The sequence below is a fragment of the Chrysemys picta genome, chromosome 4 (assembly GCF_011386835.1).
Source record: "Chrysemys picta bellii isolate R12L10 chromosome 4, ASM1138683v2, whole genome shotgun sequence".
NCBI classification, from domain to species: Eukaryota; Metazoa; Chordata; order Testudines; family Emydidae; genus Chrysemys; species Chrysemys picta.
Genome location: NC_088794.1, coordinates 20,719,822 through 20,738,091, shown reverse-complemented (window position 1 = coordinate 20,738,091; position 18,270 = coordinate 20,719,822). Strand labels below are relative to the sequence as shown.

Genomic DNA, 18,270 nt, shown 5'->3' with positions numbered 1-18,270 from the left:
TTGAGTAAGTCCAGGTCCATTCAGTAGAGCGCAATGATAAATATCTATTACATTTATACATCCCCTTTTGTACTAAAAGTACACACACACAGGAATCACTTCTGCAGCACTGAAATGCAGCCATGGCTGGTGCAGAGCATGACAGCTGTTGTTGGCACAGATGCATCACACAAAAACACAAGGCGAAGAAGAATTCTGTATCCAACTGAAACTGCAGGGGAAATTTAGTTCAGCAGAATGTAGCAATCCACATTGGAATTTGAACAAGACAATGGGTCCCCCCATCCCCCACTGAAACATGCCAGGGATCTTTAGTGAACATAACTGGTCAGGGCTCAGTTTTGCCTGGCATCTTCTCCAGCAACGTAGCACTGCTGGGGCACTGGCTACAGGACTGTCTTAGAGGGTAGAGTGCCACGTTCTCAGTCACCACCAGCACTCCCTCAGGACAGCACACGGACTCCAGTTAGCCCTTCCAAGCAGCATCCTGCAATGAAAGCACATTCTCTACGGGAAAGAGTGCAGTCTAATGGCCAGAGAACAGGACTGGGAACTCAAGTTCTAACCCCAGCTCTGCCACGTCACTTCCCCTCTGTGCCTCACTTTCCTCACCTGGAAAATGAAGAGCTGGTCCCCCCCGTTGCCTCACAGATGTGGTGTTCCCCCAATCTCACCGGCTGTGCTCTCCCTCTCTCACCATATCCCAGGCCCCCCTCTCTGAACGTACTCTGTCCCTTTGGACACTGTTGCCTCATGCCTACAGACCTTGTTTCCACCAGGAGGACATACACTCAGAAAGCCATTTGCACAAAGGCAGGGCCCACCCCTGGCTGCTTAGATCCCCTTCGCTTAAGAAGGGCTCGGGTCCCCAGGACCGGTGGGATGCCAAAAACCAACTGACAGAGACTGACAAGCTCCTCGGGGTGTCACCACAACAGGGACGCGAGATCACTTACAGCCTCATGAGAGCCCATCAAAGCCACCTCTAGGGACATTCGTCCACTCACACACTATAGACACACACCCAGGCCCGCACCACGAACGCGCAGAGAGCAGGGGAGCCTCTTGCTGCCCGTGAAGCCAGCCAGCCGACACACACCGTCCCCAGGAGCACGCACTGGCTGGCACGTTCAGCCCTGTTTGTGGCAGCAAAGCTCAGTAATATTCATGGCACAGCGCAGCAAGACGGCGGTCCAACAGAAGGGGGGGGGGGAGATGCAGTTCAAGCGCAGGCTGCAATAGACCAGGAACCTGGCATCTAGAAGCCTCCTTGCCAGGCGGATTCCCTGCACTGGAGGAGGGGAGCTCTGCGCTTGAAATATTTATCCCTCGCCCTGGCTATAATTAGCATCCTCACAGCCTCCATGATCCAGGCACCTGCCAGGGAAGCAGCGCAGGTCGGGCGCCGTGGTGAAAGCGGTTGCCAGCACAAGACTGTGCATGATGTCAGCTATTTGAGGCATTAAACAAGGACTCACCGTGCTGCCGCTCCACGTCCCTCCTCTCTGTGTGGCTAGATCCCAAGCCATGGTGACCCTTCCTTGCAACTTCCTCCAGCCAGATCCCCTTCTCCGTCCCTGCAGAGCCCCCTGGGGAATGGAAGCCGCTGTCTCTCTCCCCCCCCACCCACCCAGATCCCCCCTCTCTCCCTTGCTAGTCACTCATCTCTGTCTCCAGACAGTCACCGGGCTCAGCTAGGCAAGGAGATGCTGCTGCAGAATCCGGCATCCTTCCCTGGGAGCCGGAGCTGGGCATGCTCCATGCGCTCCCTAGGGTACTTAAAGGTCACGTGACGCCTGAGCTGTCATTTCGAGCAAGGAGTAAGTAGTAGGGGAGCAGGATTAACTCTGTCCTGGCCCTAGGAAGAGCAGCGGCAGCAGCCACCCGCGCAGCTGGGTGACCCCTTACAACCTGCCAGGTCACGCAGTTTAATCACTACCGTCCCCCCATGGAAAGGTGGCTAATGTAGGGGATGGGGCCACGCCAGAACCACTGACCAGTGCCCCATCCTGCAGCCTGGACTCCCACAAGTAACCCCACCACTGCCAGTGAGGCTGCTCGACAGAGTACGTGCACCAGGATCCACCCCGTACAGTGGGGCTGGGCGTGGATTTTTTTGGCTAACCCTTTGGGGTTTTTTGCTGCATATGGTTTTGGTTAAAACCCAAACTGCTCGTGACACAGGGTCAGTTTTGACAACTCTCCTGTCTGGAAGAGAGCTTTGAAATGGTCACCGTGCCCCATGTTGACATTTTTGAACCGGAACATTTCAGTTTTTCGAGTCAAAATGACTTTTTCATTTAGAAATTTGAGCCAATGAAGACTTAAAGGGATAAAGAAGCGTCACAACCAGTTTCAACTGACGCGAACTCAACAACCTTTTGGTTGGCAAAATTTGAGGTTTAAACTTTTCAGCCCGATTCAGGATAGGAAGCGTAGGTCAATCCTGAAAACGTTCACAGGACAGGAAATCAGCTTCCTGCCCCACTCTCCTGTACATCACCCAAGGCCTGCAGTGCCATCTCTCACCAGTGCAGGATGGGCATCAGACAGTGTCTTTTATACATGCCACACGACTGGGCTCTACCCCTTCCCCTGGGAAACAATTCACAGCTGGAAAGATCTCTCTATGGGGGTGTCTGTACTTGGGTTCTTACGGTGGATTTTTCAGTAACACTCAGCACTGGTTTAACTCAGCTCCCATTAAGTCAGTGGGAGGTTTACCACCTATCTCAGGTACTTATCTGGCTCCCACTGCTGAAGTATCTGGACATATTTAATGTATTTATCCACACAACAACCCTGTGAGGCAAGGCAGGGCTATTATCCCCATTGTACAGGTGGGGAACTGAAGCACAGAGAGACCAAGTGACTGTCCCATGGCCACACACAGAGTCTGTGGCAGAGCAGGGAATTAAACCCACATCTCCCAAGTCCTAGGCTAGTGCCCTAATCACTGGGCCATCCTTTTATCAACTGCAAGGGTGAACCCTGCTGACAATGCTGAGTGCTTCTGAAATCCTGTGCATATCCACGATCTAACATGTGTTACTATAACAGCATTATAGAGCCTAGGCTGCAGCTTAAGGTTAAAACCCTGCTGGGGCAAATGTTTACATGTTGTCCACATTCACTTCCATCCCAATGCTCCCAATTACACCCTCAGCAGCAGCTAGGGTGACCAGATGTCCTGATTTTTATAGGGACAGTCCCGATTTTTGGGTCTTTTTCTTATATAGGCTCCTATTACCCCCCAGCCCCCATCCTGATTTTTCACACTTGCTGTCTGGTCACCCTAGCAGCAGCAGGGAACACAATCCGGGGGGTTGTTTGAAGACTCAGCTGCCTCTGGGGAAGCAGCTGCCCACAGCCACCTTGGGTTTGGCTTGGGGTCGCTGGGAAAGGCTGTCTATAAGGAGCACAGTCTAGAACATCTGGATGTCCATTATTGATGCAGCATGGACATCAGCGTGAAGGGGAACTGGTAACAGGCTGATAGGAGGGAAGAGAAGCAGTTAGACAGACAGACAGACTCGTCCTCAGCAGCCAGACACTCTACAGCTAACTTTCAGCACAACCCTGAATGGACACAGGCCTCTTTAGGACACTGATTAACCAGAGTGTCTGGCCGTAACTGTTCACTGTTGTCCTGTTTGAGCAATAAGAACCTCACAGTACCTTGCTGAGCAGAAGGGTGAGACACCAAGATCCTGGCGCTCAGGGCTGCACTTCAGAGCCAGAGATTTTCTGAGCAACGGGCGGGCGGAGAGTTCTTAACTCAAGAGGGTCCCTTGCTGGTGCAGGGGCCTGGCACACAGCGCTGCCTGGTTCTCCCTGCCCTGCCGGGGACCACAATGTTAAGAGATGTCACCATGCCAAGGGGGTGCGGGAGGCAGGAGAAAGAGAGACTATTCCCTCCCAGCTCCAGCAGTGCAGGGCTCTCTGGTGCTGGGAGCCCGGGCAGAGCAGAGCCAGAGATGTAGCTGGCACAGGGTGGGGGAGGGTCACAGGTTCTCTGAAAAGAAAAACACCCTTGATCCTCTAATCCGTGTTAGCCTGAAGCTTTAGGGGCTGAGAGGGGATTGGCTTTCACTGAATTCCCTGCCCCACATCTCCAAACCCCTCCCCCACAGGCGATGGGCTGAGGACCCAGGTTAACCCCCTCCCTGCCAGGCTTGCCACTAGTAGGGCTAAGGTGACCTTGGACCAACAGCACTGCTAATGAATAGCTAGGTGCAGGGCCTGCTGCTTTAGGGATATGCCAGCACCATCCTGGGACATGCCTAAGCCTTCCGGCCCGAGTCAACAGACGAGGGCTAGCAGGGCTCGGGCTAGCGCTCTAAAACGTGTGTGTAGACAGCAAGGGGCTCGGGCTGGAGGGAGCTCAGGCCCTGAAGCCTAGGGAGGGGCGGGCTTCAGCGCTCCAGCCACAGCTTCAAATACAGCTAATTTTAGAGAGCCGGCTGAGCCCTAGTGACGCCACGCCAACATCCTGTGTAGGCATATCGTTCGCAGTCCCTTCCCCTGTTCCAGCCGCCTCGCCCATCGCTGACCTCTGACAACAGCAGGCCCCATACCCCCACCGTAAGTTTGGCCTTGTCCTGCAGTCCTCTCCCCCACTACCAAAAAGCCCTGCTCCCCACCCACCCCACAGCCCAGGCAATTCTAGGGGCCCAAAGCCAGCGCTGGGAAAACGTCAAGGGCAAACGCAATTGGCGAGGCAGGCTGTTCTTAAGGAGGTGAAAGTTACATCACAGCCACGCGCAGAGGAGGAAAAGGGATATGCCAGCAAACGGGACCAGGGGAACCTCACGAGCACCCCTGCATTGACACCAGCGGCTGGAGGGGCAGGGGGCTTGGCACAGCTCCTGACAAGAGTCAGCCCCCAGCTGGGTGCTGTTTGAATCCCTTACCCCTCACCACAGTGGGAGAAGCCTTGGCCCACAGGCCGGTGGTCAGTTCTAGAGCCCCTGCGCCTAGGGCCCCTGCTGCCTGCTCTGGGCACAGAAGGGCCCTTCTTTTGGGGGGCACAATTCTGATTAACAGAACAAGGCGAGGCAGCGAGAGGGGAAAGCACTTTCCCCTCGCCACCTCCGTGCCGGGGAGAGGAGTCCAAGCCCCCAGCCAGCACGGAAGGCAACGGCCAATGCTCCCTTCCTCCCCAGAGGGCCTGGCTGACCCAGGGGCTGGAGCAGACAGGGCAGGGAGCGATTTCACAGAGCCAGTCACACTAAAATGGTGGCTAAGGACCAATATAGTAGCCCTGGTGCTAAGCTGCTCACTTTTACCACCCACCACCCTCCCCCCCTGCACCACACACCGGCACCAAAGGACACTCCATCGAGATTCTGCCCACCATGCATTTTACCATGGAGGGTTGCGTCTCACGTGGGTGGGAATGTGAAGGGACACATACACACACAAGTGCACACACAGACCTCTAAAGCTGCACCTTGTGCATTTCCTGCACACTTTGGCACCACCTCGTGGGAAGCTGTTGCAAATGCGGCCACATCGCCAGCGCCTTGCATTGCAGAGCGCTTTGCAGGGAATATGCAGATAACGTGGAGAGCAGCAGGCAAACAGAACTACACAGAGCACAACAGACAGGAGGGGTGGCACGGGAGAAGCCAAGGCACCTGGACAAACCCTCTGCTTATTGCAAGTGCCGCCTTATTACTGGGTAGCTCCTAGGAGCCCAAACAAGGCTCCAAGCCCAGCAGGACTGTGTGCTGCACAAGCAAGTAACAGAAGACAGTCCTCGCCCAGAGAGAGTACGATCTAGGCCGCTAATCAGCCACCTTAGGATTTTTGCTCTCTCGAGGTATTTATTGCAGCCAGTGCTGTGGCCTCTGTGCACTCTGAGGCCACTCCGCAGAGCAGATAGGTGTAGAGATCTCCTCGGAAACGCCAGCCACGCAGTGAACTGGAACTCTGCTTAGAGTGCCTTTGCAGAAAGGAAGGCTGAACCAAGTGCCACTGGAGCCATAATCCTCCCATCTGGGGCATCAGCCTCCTTTCCGCAGCAACCCACTGCAGAGTCACAGATAAGATGGGCCCGATTTAAGGCAGGAAGTGAATCGGGGAGAAAGCAACACCCCCCACCCCAGAAAAAATATCGTAGAGGGGAAAGTCCTATAGAATACAACAGGGAAGAAGCCAACATGGTTCTGGGAAGGGTACGGTAGGACCAGATCCTCAGCTGGTGGAAATCAAAAGGAGTTGTGCTGATTTACCTAGGGTGCAAGCTTTTGGGCAGGACCGTCCTTTTGCTCTGTGTTTATACAGCGCCTAGCACCATGGGGTCCTGGGCCATGGCTGCGGCAATACAAATAATTAACAATCATTTCCATTGGCTGAGGATCCGGCCCATAGAACTGGAGAGCCTGTCCGGGGGTTGGTTTAAACCCCTGTTGTAGCACCGACACCGTTTTGTATTTGGTTCTCTAGGAGGATCCAAAAAGGCTAGAGAAAGTTCTTACTCAGCAAGGCTTTTCCCTAAGGGAAGAGCCTATTTTCATGCAAATAGTGCTGGATACAGGATGGTCTGGGCTGGTTGTTTTTGCCTGCGATGTTGCAGAGCCCTCTGAAGTCCCTGCTAGAAGCGTTTGTGTCTGAAATACCAGTGTGGCACAGGGGACTCTCCTCAATGCATGGGAATCAACCCTAAATGTGGTCCCCACTTCCTCCTGACAAGCTCTTTCAGCAGATGCTGGGAGTGATCCAATGGGGAACCTCACAGCTTGTGTATCTAAGATCAAAGCTGGTGCTGCACCAGCCCTGTCTCCTGGACAGAGGGACAGTAGGGGGTGTCTGCTTCTGATGCAGCCTCTCCAGAAGAAGGGATCCTAGCTGGGGGAAGGATGGCATGCGGGCAGGGGGTTGGGAGGGAAATTCAGCTATCCATGGATGTGCCCGGTTGCACAGCCTATGACCCAAGTCACCCCACCTGCCAGAGTGTAAGTTCAGCCTATGGCTGGGCAGGCTATAGCAACTTTAGGATAGATCCTTAGCTGCTATCAGTGTACCTCTGCTGAAGTCAATGGAGCGACGCCAATTTATCCTCTATGTGGATTTGGTGTGGGGGTGTGTGGGAGGAGTTTGCACTGGGGAAGGAAAGACACGAGACAATGCCAATTCCAGCAGGCCTCATCTATAGATCCCGTCATCCGTGCAGCAAGTTGGAGCCCAGCCAAAGTAGTGAGTGGGCCGGACCTGACAGGTTGGAATTAGCCACTGGGATCACAACCAGTGTTAGCTACTGAAAAGACCACACCGGGGTCTGGGAGAGCTGTGGGCAGTGCCCAATTGGACGAGCGCCAAGCCCCATCCCTCCTCAACAACAACTGACAGGAGTCCTGGCTCCAGCAAAGCTCCTGTTTAAGAGATATGCAACCCCTAAGCATGATGGGAGGATTTTACTGATTGCAGCAGATAATTTAGGCCTCTGAAAGGCATTGTCTGCGTATAGAAGGACAAGGCACTGCATGCTGCTATCAAGCCTCTGCCTAGTTTCCGACAGTGCTAACACAGGTTCCACTCCACTGCTTGTAGCAACACTGCCATAGATGGGGTTTTGGCTGCTACCCTCCTTTTCAGCATTGTCCTTTAGTCCCACTGAGGGCAGGTGCAACTGACTCAGTGCTGCCGGAGCAATGCGTGATCTGAAGATAGCAATTGTCCACCCAACTCCACACCCCCACCCATTCACGTCCCCACCAGCACATCGGCGTCTGAAGCAATCCTACCCACAGCATAGCTGCATATAGTGCACAACGAGCTATCAAATGTTATAGCAGCGTCAGCCCCACCTGCCCTTCCAACATTTTCAGCCAGGGCAGTAATTACCCAATAGTTCTGCCCTCCCAGTTTATACCCACTCCCCCAGCTCAGAAAACAGTTTAAAGCATTTGCAGAGGGGGAGGAGGGGAGAGCAAATAGCTCCTAAAGTCAGCAAACAGCAGAAACAACAACAAAAACCTTCCCACTTACTTGATAAAATATATGGCCCCCTGGCGTGTGGTGCCTGTCTCCCAGCCTTTGGGAAAGTCTGAAAAGATACAACAGCAAAAGCAGACATCATTCATCTGTTCAAGAGCGGAACTCCCTGTTGCAGGATATTACAGCTGCAATTTTTAGCTTATTACCTTTCAAGAAAGCACTCATTTGAATAAGAATATTTTCTGCAGTTACATTAGGCAGGCTCAAAATTATTCCAGGATACCAGCCTTTGGGGCACAAACTGATTGACAGCTAAGCTCAGAGGAGCTTCCCTCACATGAGATAGTATTGCGCAGTTAGGTGCAATCTTTCCACTTCTCCCACCCATCATTGGTCACTGTTGAGAAAGGGGAGGGACCACATAGACAATGAGCTAGTTCTTGGGAGGCAGGAGGTGGGGTACCGGAATAGAAGGGCCACTGAGTCAGTTCCGGTCTGACAACTCTGTCTGGTCCCGAGTTACAAACCAATTACTATGCACCTGGAATGCTGCATCTCAGGAAATTTCAGCTGAGTGACCCATCTTGACACCCTCCCTCCCAACCCAGGCTGAGTTAGAAATTACAACCCACGTTGTTTTTAGCTCTTCCCCTACGTTTTTACGGAGATCTGCTGAAGCGCACAGAGGACAGCAGCACAGAAGTAGATTCAGGGACACCGCCAACTCACTCATTCATACGCTCACAGCGTTTCCAAGGGCCTAGTGATTTGGGCCCCTGCCCTCAAACTTGAGACCCCGTAAAAAGATCCAATTTTCAGACAGTGCTGAGCACCCGCCCTCTGGAAATTAGGCTCCTTACAGGCCTTTCAAGTCGGGCCCACTTATGTTCCCTGGGTGTGTGCTGTGAAGTTACATAAAAACAAATACTCTTGCCAGAAGGTTGTAATGTAACGTGACTTGATTTCTTAGAATTCAGAACAACAACACACAAGAACCCCAAACCAGAGACACACGAAGCAGGCTGCAACAGAGAGGCACAACTGACCCCCACCTTACACCTGCTCCCAGGCTTCACTGCAGAGTCCCCCTAGCATGCAAGCAGGACCAGGGAACCCTTGCCCCCCAAGCCCCATCTTCAAAGAGACAACTTGCAACTCCCACAATCCTCAGTACACCACAGTCCACCCATCCACTCCCCTTCGGAAACCCTGTGGGTGTGTGCATAGAGACAGATTTAGTGTCCCTGAACTGCAGCAGAACGTTGCAGACCATTGGAAGCGGAACAGTCTGTTAAGCTAGTTTAGTTTTCACCACTGAGGCTGCAAGATGATTTCCAGTATTTCACTCAGCTTGGTTTAACTCTGGTTTCTAGCCAGTTTTGCTCTCTGGCTCCCTCACCCAGCAATCCGATGCTAGCATGTCTGGGATCCCAGCAATAGACAGACTCAAACCCCCTTTTCAACAATTTGAGGGCTAAAACTAGCCGACAATTCACATTAGCTCTTGGAAGAGGTTGATAGTATTGGTGTAAGGAGCAAAGTGTACTAACCCCTTCATCCCTGGATTGTTTACAGGGGAGAGTCTAACACGGTCAGCAGCAGGATGTTCTATTAACTGTGCAGAGGGGGAAGGGGAAACACATGTGATCAGGGGAGCAGCTGCAGTCATGAGGACACAGTCCGCCATTGGCAGTTTTAGCAGGCTTGTTCCTTACCTGTGCTGGCAAAGTGCCCACTCTGGATGGGGGATCCAGTGCCTGGGTGCACCCAGCTGGTAGATTTTGTCTCATCGCTGTGAGGGACAACAAACAGAATGTCAGAACATGCACCTGACTCTGGGGAGGACTCCCATCCTGGCTTCCCAAATACATCACACCTGTCTGGAGGAGTGGGGTAGGTGCATGCCCTGCTGCCTGCAGAGGGGAGCTTTACAAGGGCCCTTTTCTATCCCTTTTCTGGAGGTCCCCAGTAGCATGAATGGGAGGCAGAAGGGAGGTCATGAAGATCAGGGGTAGGGCTGGTCTACAGCTTCCTCAAAGGGCTTGCCAGACAGCAGATCCTATCAGTGGCTGAACTATGGAGGGGCTCCACTCCTTCCAATAGTTGTGCCAGGCTACAGAGCACGAGAGAAGGAGCATCAGCCGGGTCACCCCTGAACTCCTCCCAGACAGTGAAATAAAAGGGGAGGGGAAATGAGGAATAAAAATGCCTGAGGTCTGTGTAGGTTCAAGTGTGGAGGCATCAAGAGGACTAGTAAGAACTGGGGGTAGGCCCCTAACTCCCACAGCCCCCCAAAGTTTGGTTATCCCCTACGCTTGGCCACAATCCCCCTCTTCTCCCCTGTGCCATTTCTTCTGCCTTGTCCCCCTCTCCCCCAGCTCTTCTGCCAAGCCCCTTTTCCCACCAATGTCCAGACACCACCTGGCTCAGAACATGCACTAGGTTGCGGAGGGGGGAGATAACAAACAAACAAACACACACTGCAAGTAGGAAAACAAAGAGAGCCAGCCGAACATACTTGATGAAGAAGACTCGCCCGCCTTCACATACTCCATACGTCCACCTGCCGGGCAGGTCCAGCCAGTCAATGTCATCAGCCATGGAGCCCCCCTGCTGCAGGACGCCAGCAGATGGAGAGAAATCCAAAGCCACCCAACTCAGAAGTCAGATCTTCCCTGCGGTCAGCCACTCCCACCTGAGTGCTCTTTGCAAGGCAGGGCTGGAGGGGAGAGAAGGCTGGCTGCTGCTTAGTACCTAGAGAAACCCTACACAGCCACCCCAGCCAGTCCCACCAGGAGACAAACACTTGTTCAGTTCAGACCTTCCAGTGAGATTCTGTTTGCTGCAAACAGCTGGGAGGGGTAGGGTGGGGGGAACCCATAAATTTAACCCTGTCATAGGCAAACTGCTGCTTTGCCCAAGACCTGGAGCACACAGGACATTCCTGCAGCACCAGCTCTCTGCATGACTCTTAGGGCAAGTGCATAGCCACTTCCTTCACTGCCTACTTTATTTAATTACCATCAATTAACTCATGAGTGCGTAATTATGAAGTCTTCACTCCCTTCTCCTGTTAACTTTAAACACTGTCAAATTCTGCTGCTCTTCAGATCTCAAAGCCAAGTGGAGGCAGTATGCAGGGATTGTGTTTATTATACACAGTAGTGTCTGGGCTGTCCAACGGGTATTCGCTCTCACTCTTCACAGCCATCAATTAAACCTCTTTTAAAGGGGATAGGTGGAGTTTGGGTGGCACCTCTTACAGTGTCGGGGAGACTGGAAACAAGGTGATCCCAAGTGGCTCCACCTCTGCAGTACTTTTCAAAAACCCTGATGGCAGTAGGGGGAAGATTCGTTTTGAAACGCTACCTTAAAAAGTTAATGCAACAAATGAAGGACTCTCTCTCCAAATGAGCGGGACTGGACAGGGCTGCTTCAGTGAAACTGAGCTCCCTGCTCAAACTGTGGGGAATGGAGCTTGCTAAAGCCCGAGAGAGGGATATTTCAATAGCTCTTTGAATGACCGGGAGTGACAAACACATCACAGTGTAGCAATGAGGAAAAGGATGAGTTTGGTTTTGATTTAGTCAGTCCTTGGGGGATGGTTTCGCACGGCACCATGCTGGTGGGTTGGCTAGGCTAATGTTGGGAATGAAAAGAAGGACGGCATTCAGGGCCGGCGCTTCCATTTAGGCAACCTAGGTGGTCGCCTAGGGCACCAGGATTTGGGGGGGCGGCAATTCGGCGGCAGGGGGGGTCCTTCCATGCTCCGGGTCTTCAGCGGCAATTCTGTGGCGGGTCCTTCACTCACTCCGGGACCCACCGCCGAAGTGCCCCAAAGACTGGGAGTGTGGAAGGACCCCCCCGCCGCAGAATTGCCAACGACGACCGGGAGCGTGGAAGGACCCCCGCCGAGGGCGCCAAAAACCCTGGCGCCGCTCCTGATGGCATTACGGTTAAGGCGCTACCCTGGGCGGTCTGGTTCCATGTGACCTTTCATAAGTCACTTAGGCCTCACTATGGCAACCACCTATGCACATGAGCAGCCCTGTTGAAATTAATACCATTACTTGTGAGCCTAAAGTTAAGCATGTGCTTATGTGATTGGGGCTTTAATCTCTCTCAGCCTAAGTTCCCCATCATTAAAATAGGAATAATACTTCATTTGTCCCACCCTATGACTGCAAGAGTGAAATCCCAGCCCCATTGACTTCAGTGGGGTCAGGATTTCACCCTAAATTCTTTGGGGGCAGGGACTGTCTCTTACTGTGCGGCTGTACACCACCTGGCACATAGGGGTCCGGGTCTCAGCAGCATACCATAATAGAAATCATAAATAGAGTGCCTTCCAACCCAGATAATTTTAGATTTGTAGGCAAGGTGCTACAGTAATTTAAATAGTGAATAATCATAACAGACAGCTAAGGATTGGTGCTTAGATCTGGTGCACAAAGGGACGGTGCGTATTGTCACTTTTGGTGGACGCTTCTAATGGAAAGACTCCTAGAACGACTAGCAGGGGTGACTCAGCCACTGTCTTTTTATCCTGGGATCTGGAACATGTGGTTTCAGGCCAGGAACGGATTCTGTGATCTGTTTGGCCACGTTAAATAGTTTTGGTCTTTTTCAAGAGATGAGGAGGAAATAATAGAATTGGCTTTTGGACAGGGATTGGGGGTTTGAGCTGGTTTAAGTAAAAAAAAAAAGGTTTTAAAAGTCAAATGTAGCAAGAGATCTGTTCATAAGCTGCCCTAATCCTAGCTAAGGCTCTGTCAGGTTAAAAATCACATTTTTCAACCCCAAACTTCTTTTCCCACCAGCTTGAGCCTGCAAACATACACAGCCATAACTTTACTTATGGGAACAGCCTCATTAACTGTAATAGGGCTCCCCACATGTGCAAGGGCACACTTGTGCATAAGAGTTTGCAGACTCCCTTAATGCCCTACTCCTGCAAACGGCTCTGGACAGGCAAAACCTCTATGCGCACAGGGCACCCCATTTACGTTAACAGGGGTCTATCTGGGCATAGGGGTTTGCCCTAATGGCATGGCTTCCTGGATCAAGGGCCAAACTCGTTCCGTTTATTTTTCTGCAATTGAGTAAACTTTGTGCATGATCTAGGTACCTAGGAGATGACAGGAAGAAGCAGGGCCCATCACTACTCACTGTTCAGTCACAGGATCCTGACCCAGATCCTCATCCTGCAAACACCGGTACACAGACCTAACACTGAACATGGTGTGAAGTCCCACTGACTTCAACGGAACTGTTAAAAGTTAAACACAAGCATAAGGGTTTGCAGGATCAGGAACCATGTGGGATAGGCTCATCTGATCTTAAAAAGAGTCTCTCTTTTCCCTGGGTAATTCTCCCAGGGAAGCTGAATCTCCCCCAGCCCGCACCCTCTGGGTCCTTTTCCCCATGTACTCAGGGGAAATGCCTATGGCAATTATTAAGAACTTGCTAATCAAATATTACCATAAGGAACCAGCATGAGCTGTTCCAGACTCCAGGGTAAATAATATGTGGATTTTTGGAGGGCTTTGATACACTCCTTGCCAAGAATCCAGAGCTGCTCCAGGCTCTGTTCTGTCAGGTAAATAAATCAACTTTTGTTACTTTCCACAAGAGATTTTTTCCCCTTCTTTATTTCTTAATCCAATGGAAACTCAAGGGGAAAATACCAGCAGGGTGTTGGGTTTTTAAAAAATCTTTCTTAAACATTCCTTCGCCAAAAATGCACAGCTTAGGAAGTGAACAGGCACATGGACGCACCATTCAAGCTACTGTTGTGATGACAAGACTTTGCACTTTTCTGCACCATGTCCATGGAGGCTTTCAAATCACTTTGCAGATATACATCTGTCAAACATCACAACCTTCCTGGCTGGTAGGTCTGATTACTGCCCTTTTGACAGATGGAGAAATCAAGGCACAGAGAGGTGAAGAAACTTCCTGGAACATCTTGAGAGGAGAACCCAGGAGTCCCAATTCCCCTCTTTCTCAGAGAGCTTCACCAACGGCTCCCAGCTAAAAAGATCCAAATCTGTTAAGACTATGACACAAATGCAGGAAAACCCAGGAGATACAGAGAAAAGCTGAGTTAATTCACACAGCTTTCCTGGCATAGGCTGGTGTGTGCTGCAACCTTGACATTACAGTACTAATCGTGTCTGTCTGGGAGGAGGGTGTAGGGAAGAATGCGTGAATGACATTAATAGTAGGCCACGTCAGGGTGAAGTGCAGTCCAAAAAGGAGACTTGCTGAGCATCCCTGTGCGTAAGGAGGAACGCAGTCAATCACAGCTTATTTTTAAAAGAAAGGGTGGGCGCTCAGAAATGACGTTCTGCCAATTCGTTGCTATCTGTCAGCTGGTGAGAAATCCAGTCTGTAAGGTGCTGTTTCTGTACTGAGGCCTCTTCCCAGCTAAGGGTACTTGGTGCAATCCAGTTCTGGTTTAGGGGCTGGAGCCAGCTCAGCTGGGTGATGAGGTTTGTAATACATGTGGCTAGACTGACCACTGATTCCCTCTAGATAATGCTAAAAGCCTTTGCTTGCAGAGATTGTGAAAAGCAGTGCGATGTGTGGCTAGGTTTAAAAAAAAAAGGAAAAGGGGGCAATGCAATCTACTCATTCTAGGTCACTCTTTTAGGTCAAAGTACCTTGAAAAGGCCTGTGATAGGTGGAGCACTAATGTTATATACACACAGGTACAGCTTAATGGTTGAAGAGTTAAGTAGGAAATTCCTCCCGTCCTTGGAACCACAGATTCAAACTGTCAGGGGGAACTTAGCCCTTCATCCTTCTGAGGCAGATAAACCAAATGCTGAGGTTTATTTTATGCAGGTCTTTCAGCTGGGACCTTAACAACTAAGATTCCAGGAATGTTAAAGATGCACAGGACTTAGTTCTGTATGGGAAGGAGCCACCCCACTGCCTTTGGCCCAAGTTCCCTCTGCTATGCAGTGCTACTGGCTAGTCTCAACCCCAGAAATGCATAAAGCACTTGGAGCTCCTTGCAGATGAACGTGTTGACATAAAATATATCCAGGCTGTCAACCATATGATGAATGCATAGCAAAATATATATACACACACAGAGTCAACAAAAGGTACTGGCTATTTATTTCTATTAAGATAAAATCCATATTACATCAGTAACACCCTCAGCAGTGTATGGTGGCCATAATGTAACACACACAACTCAGACTATCCTTGCTCACAGTAACCCCCAATGGAGTTCACATCTCTTAACAGTGTCAGAAAGACTATGCTGATCACAGGAATAAGTCACAACCAGACACCTATTTATAATCGGCGCTTCAAGAAAGGAATTCTGGCACCACCTTCTGGACAAAAGATTTTCTTCTCCTAATGGAAATTCTACACCAGAACTAGTTTGTCAGACATTTTCAAGTGGTCCAGCGGAATGCATCGATAAGATGTTTATAAGGGTTCTAGCACATCTCAGTAATATACTATTAATTGTACAATAGGATTAAGCCCAGGGAATGGGCCCAATTTAAGCCTAAATAATCATTCTTCCTACCTAATTTCAAGGGAATCTACACTAGCAATTTATTCCACCATGACCACTTCTCTCCCTTAAAAATCACTCTTGATTTCTGCTCATGCTGTTTGGTTACTCTGTTCAACCTCAGAGATATGGCTCATTCAACCATCTATGCAATTAAACTACTCTACAGTGCTTGAAACATGTTGGGGATCATTGAGGAGAAGGAGGAGGTAAATTTAGATGACTGGTAAGTTAGCTGAAAGGTCACATCATGTAATGGGCAATATAGGAGTCCATGAATTATAATTAATAGAGCAGGGAATAGAGAGTCCGGAAACTTCATTCTAGAACGAGCTTTGCCACCACCTTGCTTTATGACCTTGGGTAAGTTATTTGCCCAGCTGTGCCTTGACTTCCCCATCTGTAATATGGGGACAATGATATTCACCCCTCTTTGAGATTTTTGGATGGTAAGTTCTAGCTAAATGGAAAGTATAATTATTGCGTACTCCTGTGTGGATTGTTAATGACTTAAAATTTAACATGTTGAGGAGCATCACTGCTGCAAGTTCTGCTGTAAACCCCACAGTTGATCCTACTGTGCTTTGCTGATAGCTGTAGCATATTAAACACCGGGAGAAAACGTAGGCTGGCATGATGGAGTCCACATAATTGCGTTCCGAGCAGATGTCCAACAGTCTTTTACTGGCAAGTATTACCACCACGCATGATGATTAAGAAACTGTTTCTATGGTTGTTCTAATATCTCTCCATCCCCGTATTTACACAATGCTTGTCCCTGTGGCATTTGGGATCCTCTGCAAGTTGTGATGCTTCAGAGCATAAGAAAGAGTATCACTGTCAACCTGTTCTCCCACCCAGAGCCTCACAGTGCAAATCCCAATCCCTAGTGTTTCTCTGACTCTAATACAAATCCTGTCTTTTCTCTGGGAGAAGAGTGGGCTTGAGCCTGAGATTTGGCCAACAAAATCATTGCTGAGAAGTAATCTTCTTAAAACAGAAAATGTAAAATAAGCAGCCCTGGTCACTGAGGCAAAGTAAAATGACACTAAGTATAAATACAGTGGAAGCCTCTTATCCTCTCCCCACCCCTAAGAAAGCTTCATTCTGAGAAGTTTCACTGGAACAGAGATTGCAACCTGTTCATTAAGATGCATTACAACATGGGACTTGCATCCAATTTCTCTATACACAGGGTCACTGTTTCCACTATAAGAGGGCTCACGGCTGTATAATTGTGTGTGTGTGTTTTTGTGGAGCTCCTCAACTAAACAATAACTACATTTTAACAACAGATGCTTAGTTCTGGCTTCAGTTCCCAGCTCTGCTACAAACTTTGTGTGTGACCATAAACAAATTGCTTAATCTCTCTGTGCCTCACGTCTGCTCCACACACAGAAGCTGCATCCGCTTAACTAACATTGGTTTGCAAACCGATTTAAACTGGCACAAACATGTCACAGGTGGCTGCACCTTTGCTTATTTTGTCTTTACAACCGACATAGCAGATTTACCAACAAGTTAAACTTCTGAAACAGTTGTACATCGATAAGTCTATTCTCCTAGGGGCTTGCACAGGTTTAACAAAATCAATTTTAAAAACCAAGCTATCTTTATAGTGGTGCAAGTTTGTGTGTCAAGGCCTCAATTCCCCATTGATAAAATGAGGATAATAATCCCTCCTTTCTCCCATCCTCAGCCTGTCTTGTGTATTTAACTTATAAACTGTTCAGGACAGAGACTCTCTCTTACTATAGGTACGTACAGAATCAAGCAAAATGGAACCCTGACCTCGGTTGGGGCTTTGCATGCAACCTTGATACAAACAGATATTCTATAGGAACTTCTATATACAGTTTAATACAAATAGATATTTTATAGTTAAAGTAGGAACTTCTATAGGAATTAAATCCCTCAATTAAAGGAGCACCAATTTAAATGACACCTCTCTGAAACTGTTCCACCTACTATCGCAGCATCTCACATACAATAATTGAGACTGGGGATGGAATTTTAGACATTTGACAGCATTCTGCATACAGTTAGTTTCCCCTAGCTTTGTGTCTTTTTCACACAGCTATAGCAGACAGAAAAAAGGGTATTGCATGCAAGATGTCCTCAAACAACCAGGCCAACTGGAAAGTAGCAATTGTTTTTGTTACCAACAGACCTGTCATTACGCACTGTAGCATCAGGCAGCACTAACAGATGGACGCCTGCTACTAATGGTTTCTTGTGCTTCCTTCCCCCAAGGGAAATGGCCAGTTTTTACAAGATTTTTTTTTGTTTTTTAAATTGTCATCTCCCAGTTGGTGAAACAAACAACCAGCCAGGAGCTGATGTAACCTGAGCTCCTGTCACAGTAATAGCTGATCAGTTCTACAGTGTGGATAAAAGGTGCCAATGGAACTTTTCCTGAATTCTACTCATTAGGATCCAGTCATTGTGCATTCCCCCTTCCTCCATCCACATGGGGGATTTTCTGAGGAAACCTGTTCTGTGGTAGGGCAAAACTATATATAACATGTAGTAGTATCAAGCAATGCATAAATGGAATTTGGTGTTGATAGAGCTGACTGTAACAATAGCAGCTAGCATATTTACTCCTTGTGTCAATTATTCATAGCTGCTTAACTTGTTTGTCAGTACTTACTCCTGTTAGGCCTGTGGGATGATACAGAACAAGAGGACAGCAAAAAAAACTGTACTCTGCCTAACATCAGCTAAATTCAAATTGCAGCCTCTTTAGTACTAGTAGAGTAAAAAGCAAAAAGTTACCAACGAGATTT

The 18,270-nt window shown here is 49.5% G+C and overlaps 1 protein-coding gene across 2 annotated transcripts in view; it reads right to left on the bottom strand.

The window, feature by feature from the left end:
• The window catches only part of PLEKHA6 (pleckstrin homology domain containing A6), a 143,804-nt gene extending 133,080 nt beyond the window's left edge, over positions 1-10,724 (bottom strand). Inside the window, exons 1-3 of one of the 2 annotated variants that reach the window (XM_065591537.1) lie at positions 10,460-10,724; positions 9,657-9,733; positions 7,993-8,050 (exon numbers count right to left, since the gene is read on the bottom strand). In XM_065591537.1, the coding sequence (XP_065447609.1) occupies positions 7,993-8,050; positions 9,657-9,733; positions 10,460-10,542 (218 nt within the window). In that variant the 5' untranslated portion in view covers positions 10,543-10,724. Of the gene's footprint in view, positions 1-1,478; positions 1,635-7,992; positions 8,051-9,656; positions 9,734-10,459 lie in introns of those variants that run through there. The other variant, XM_005308251.3, reaches the window with a different exon arrangement.
• Positions 10,725-18,270: the final 7,546 nt, after the last annotated feature.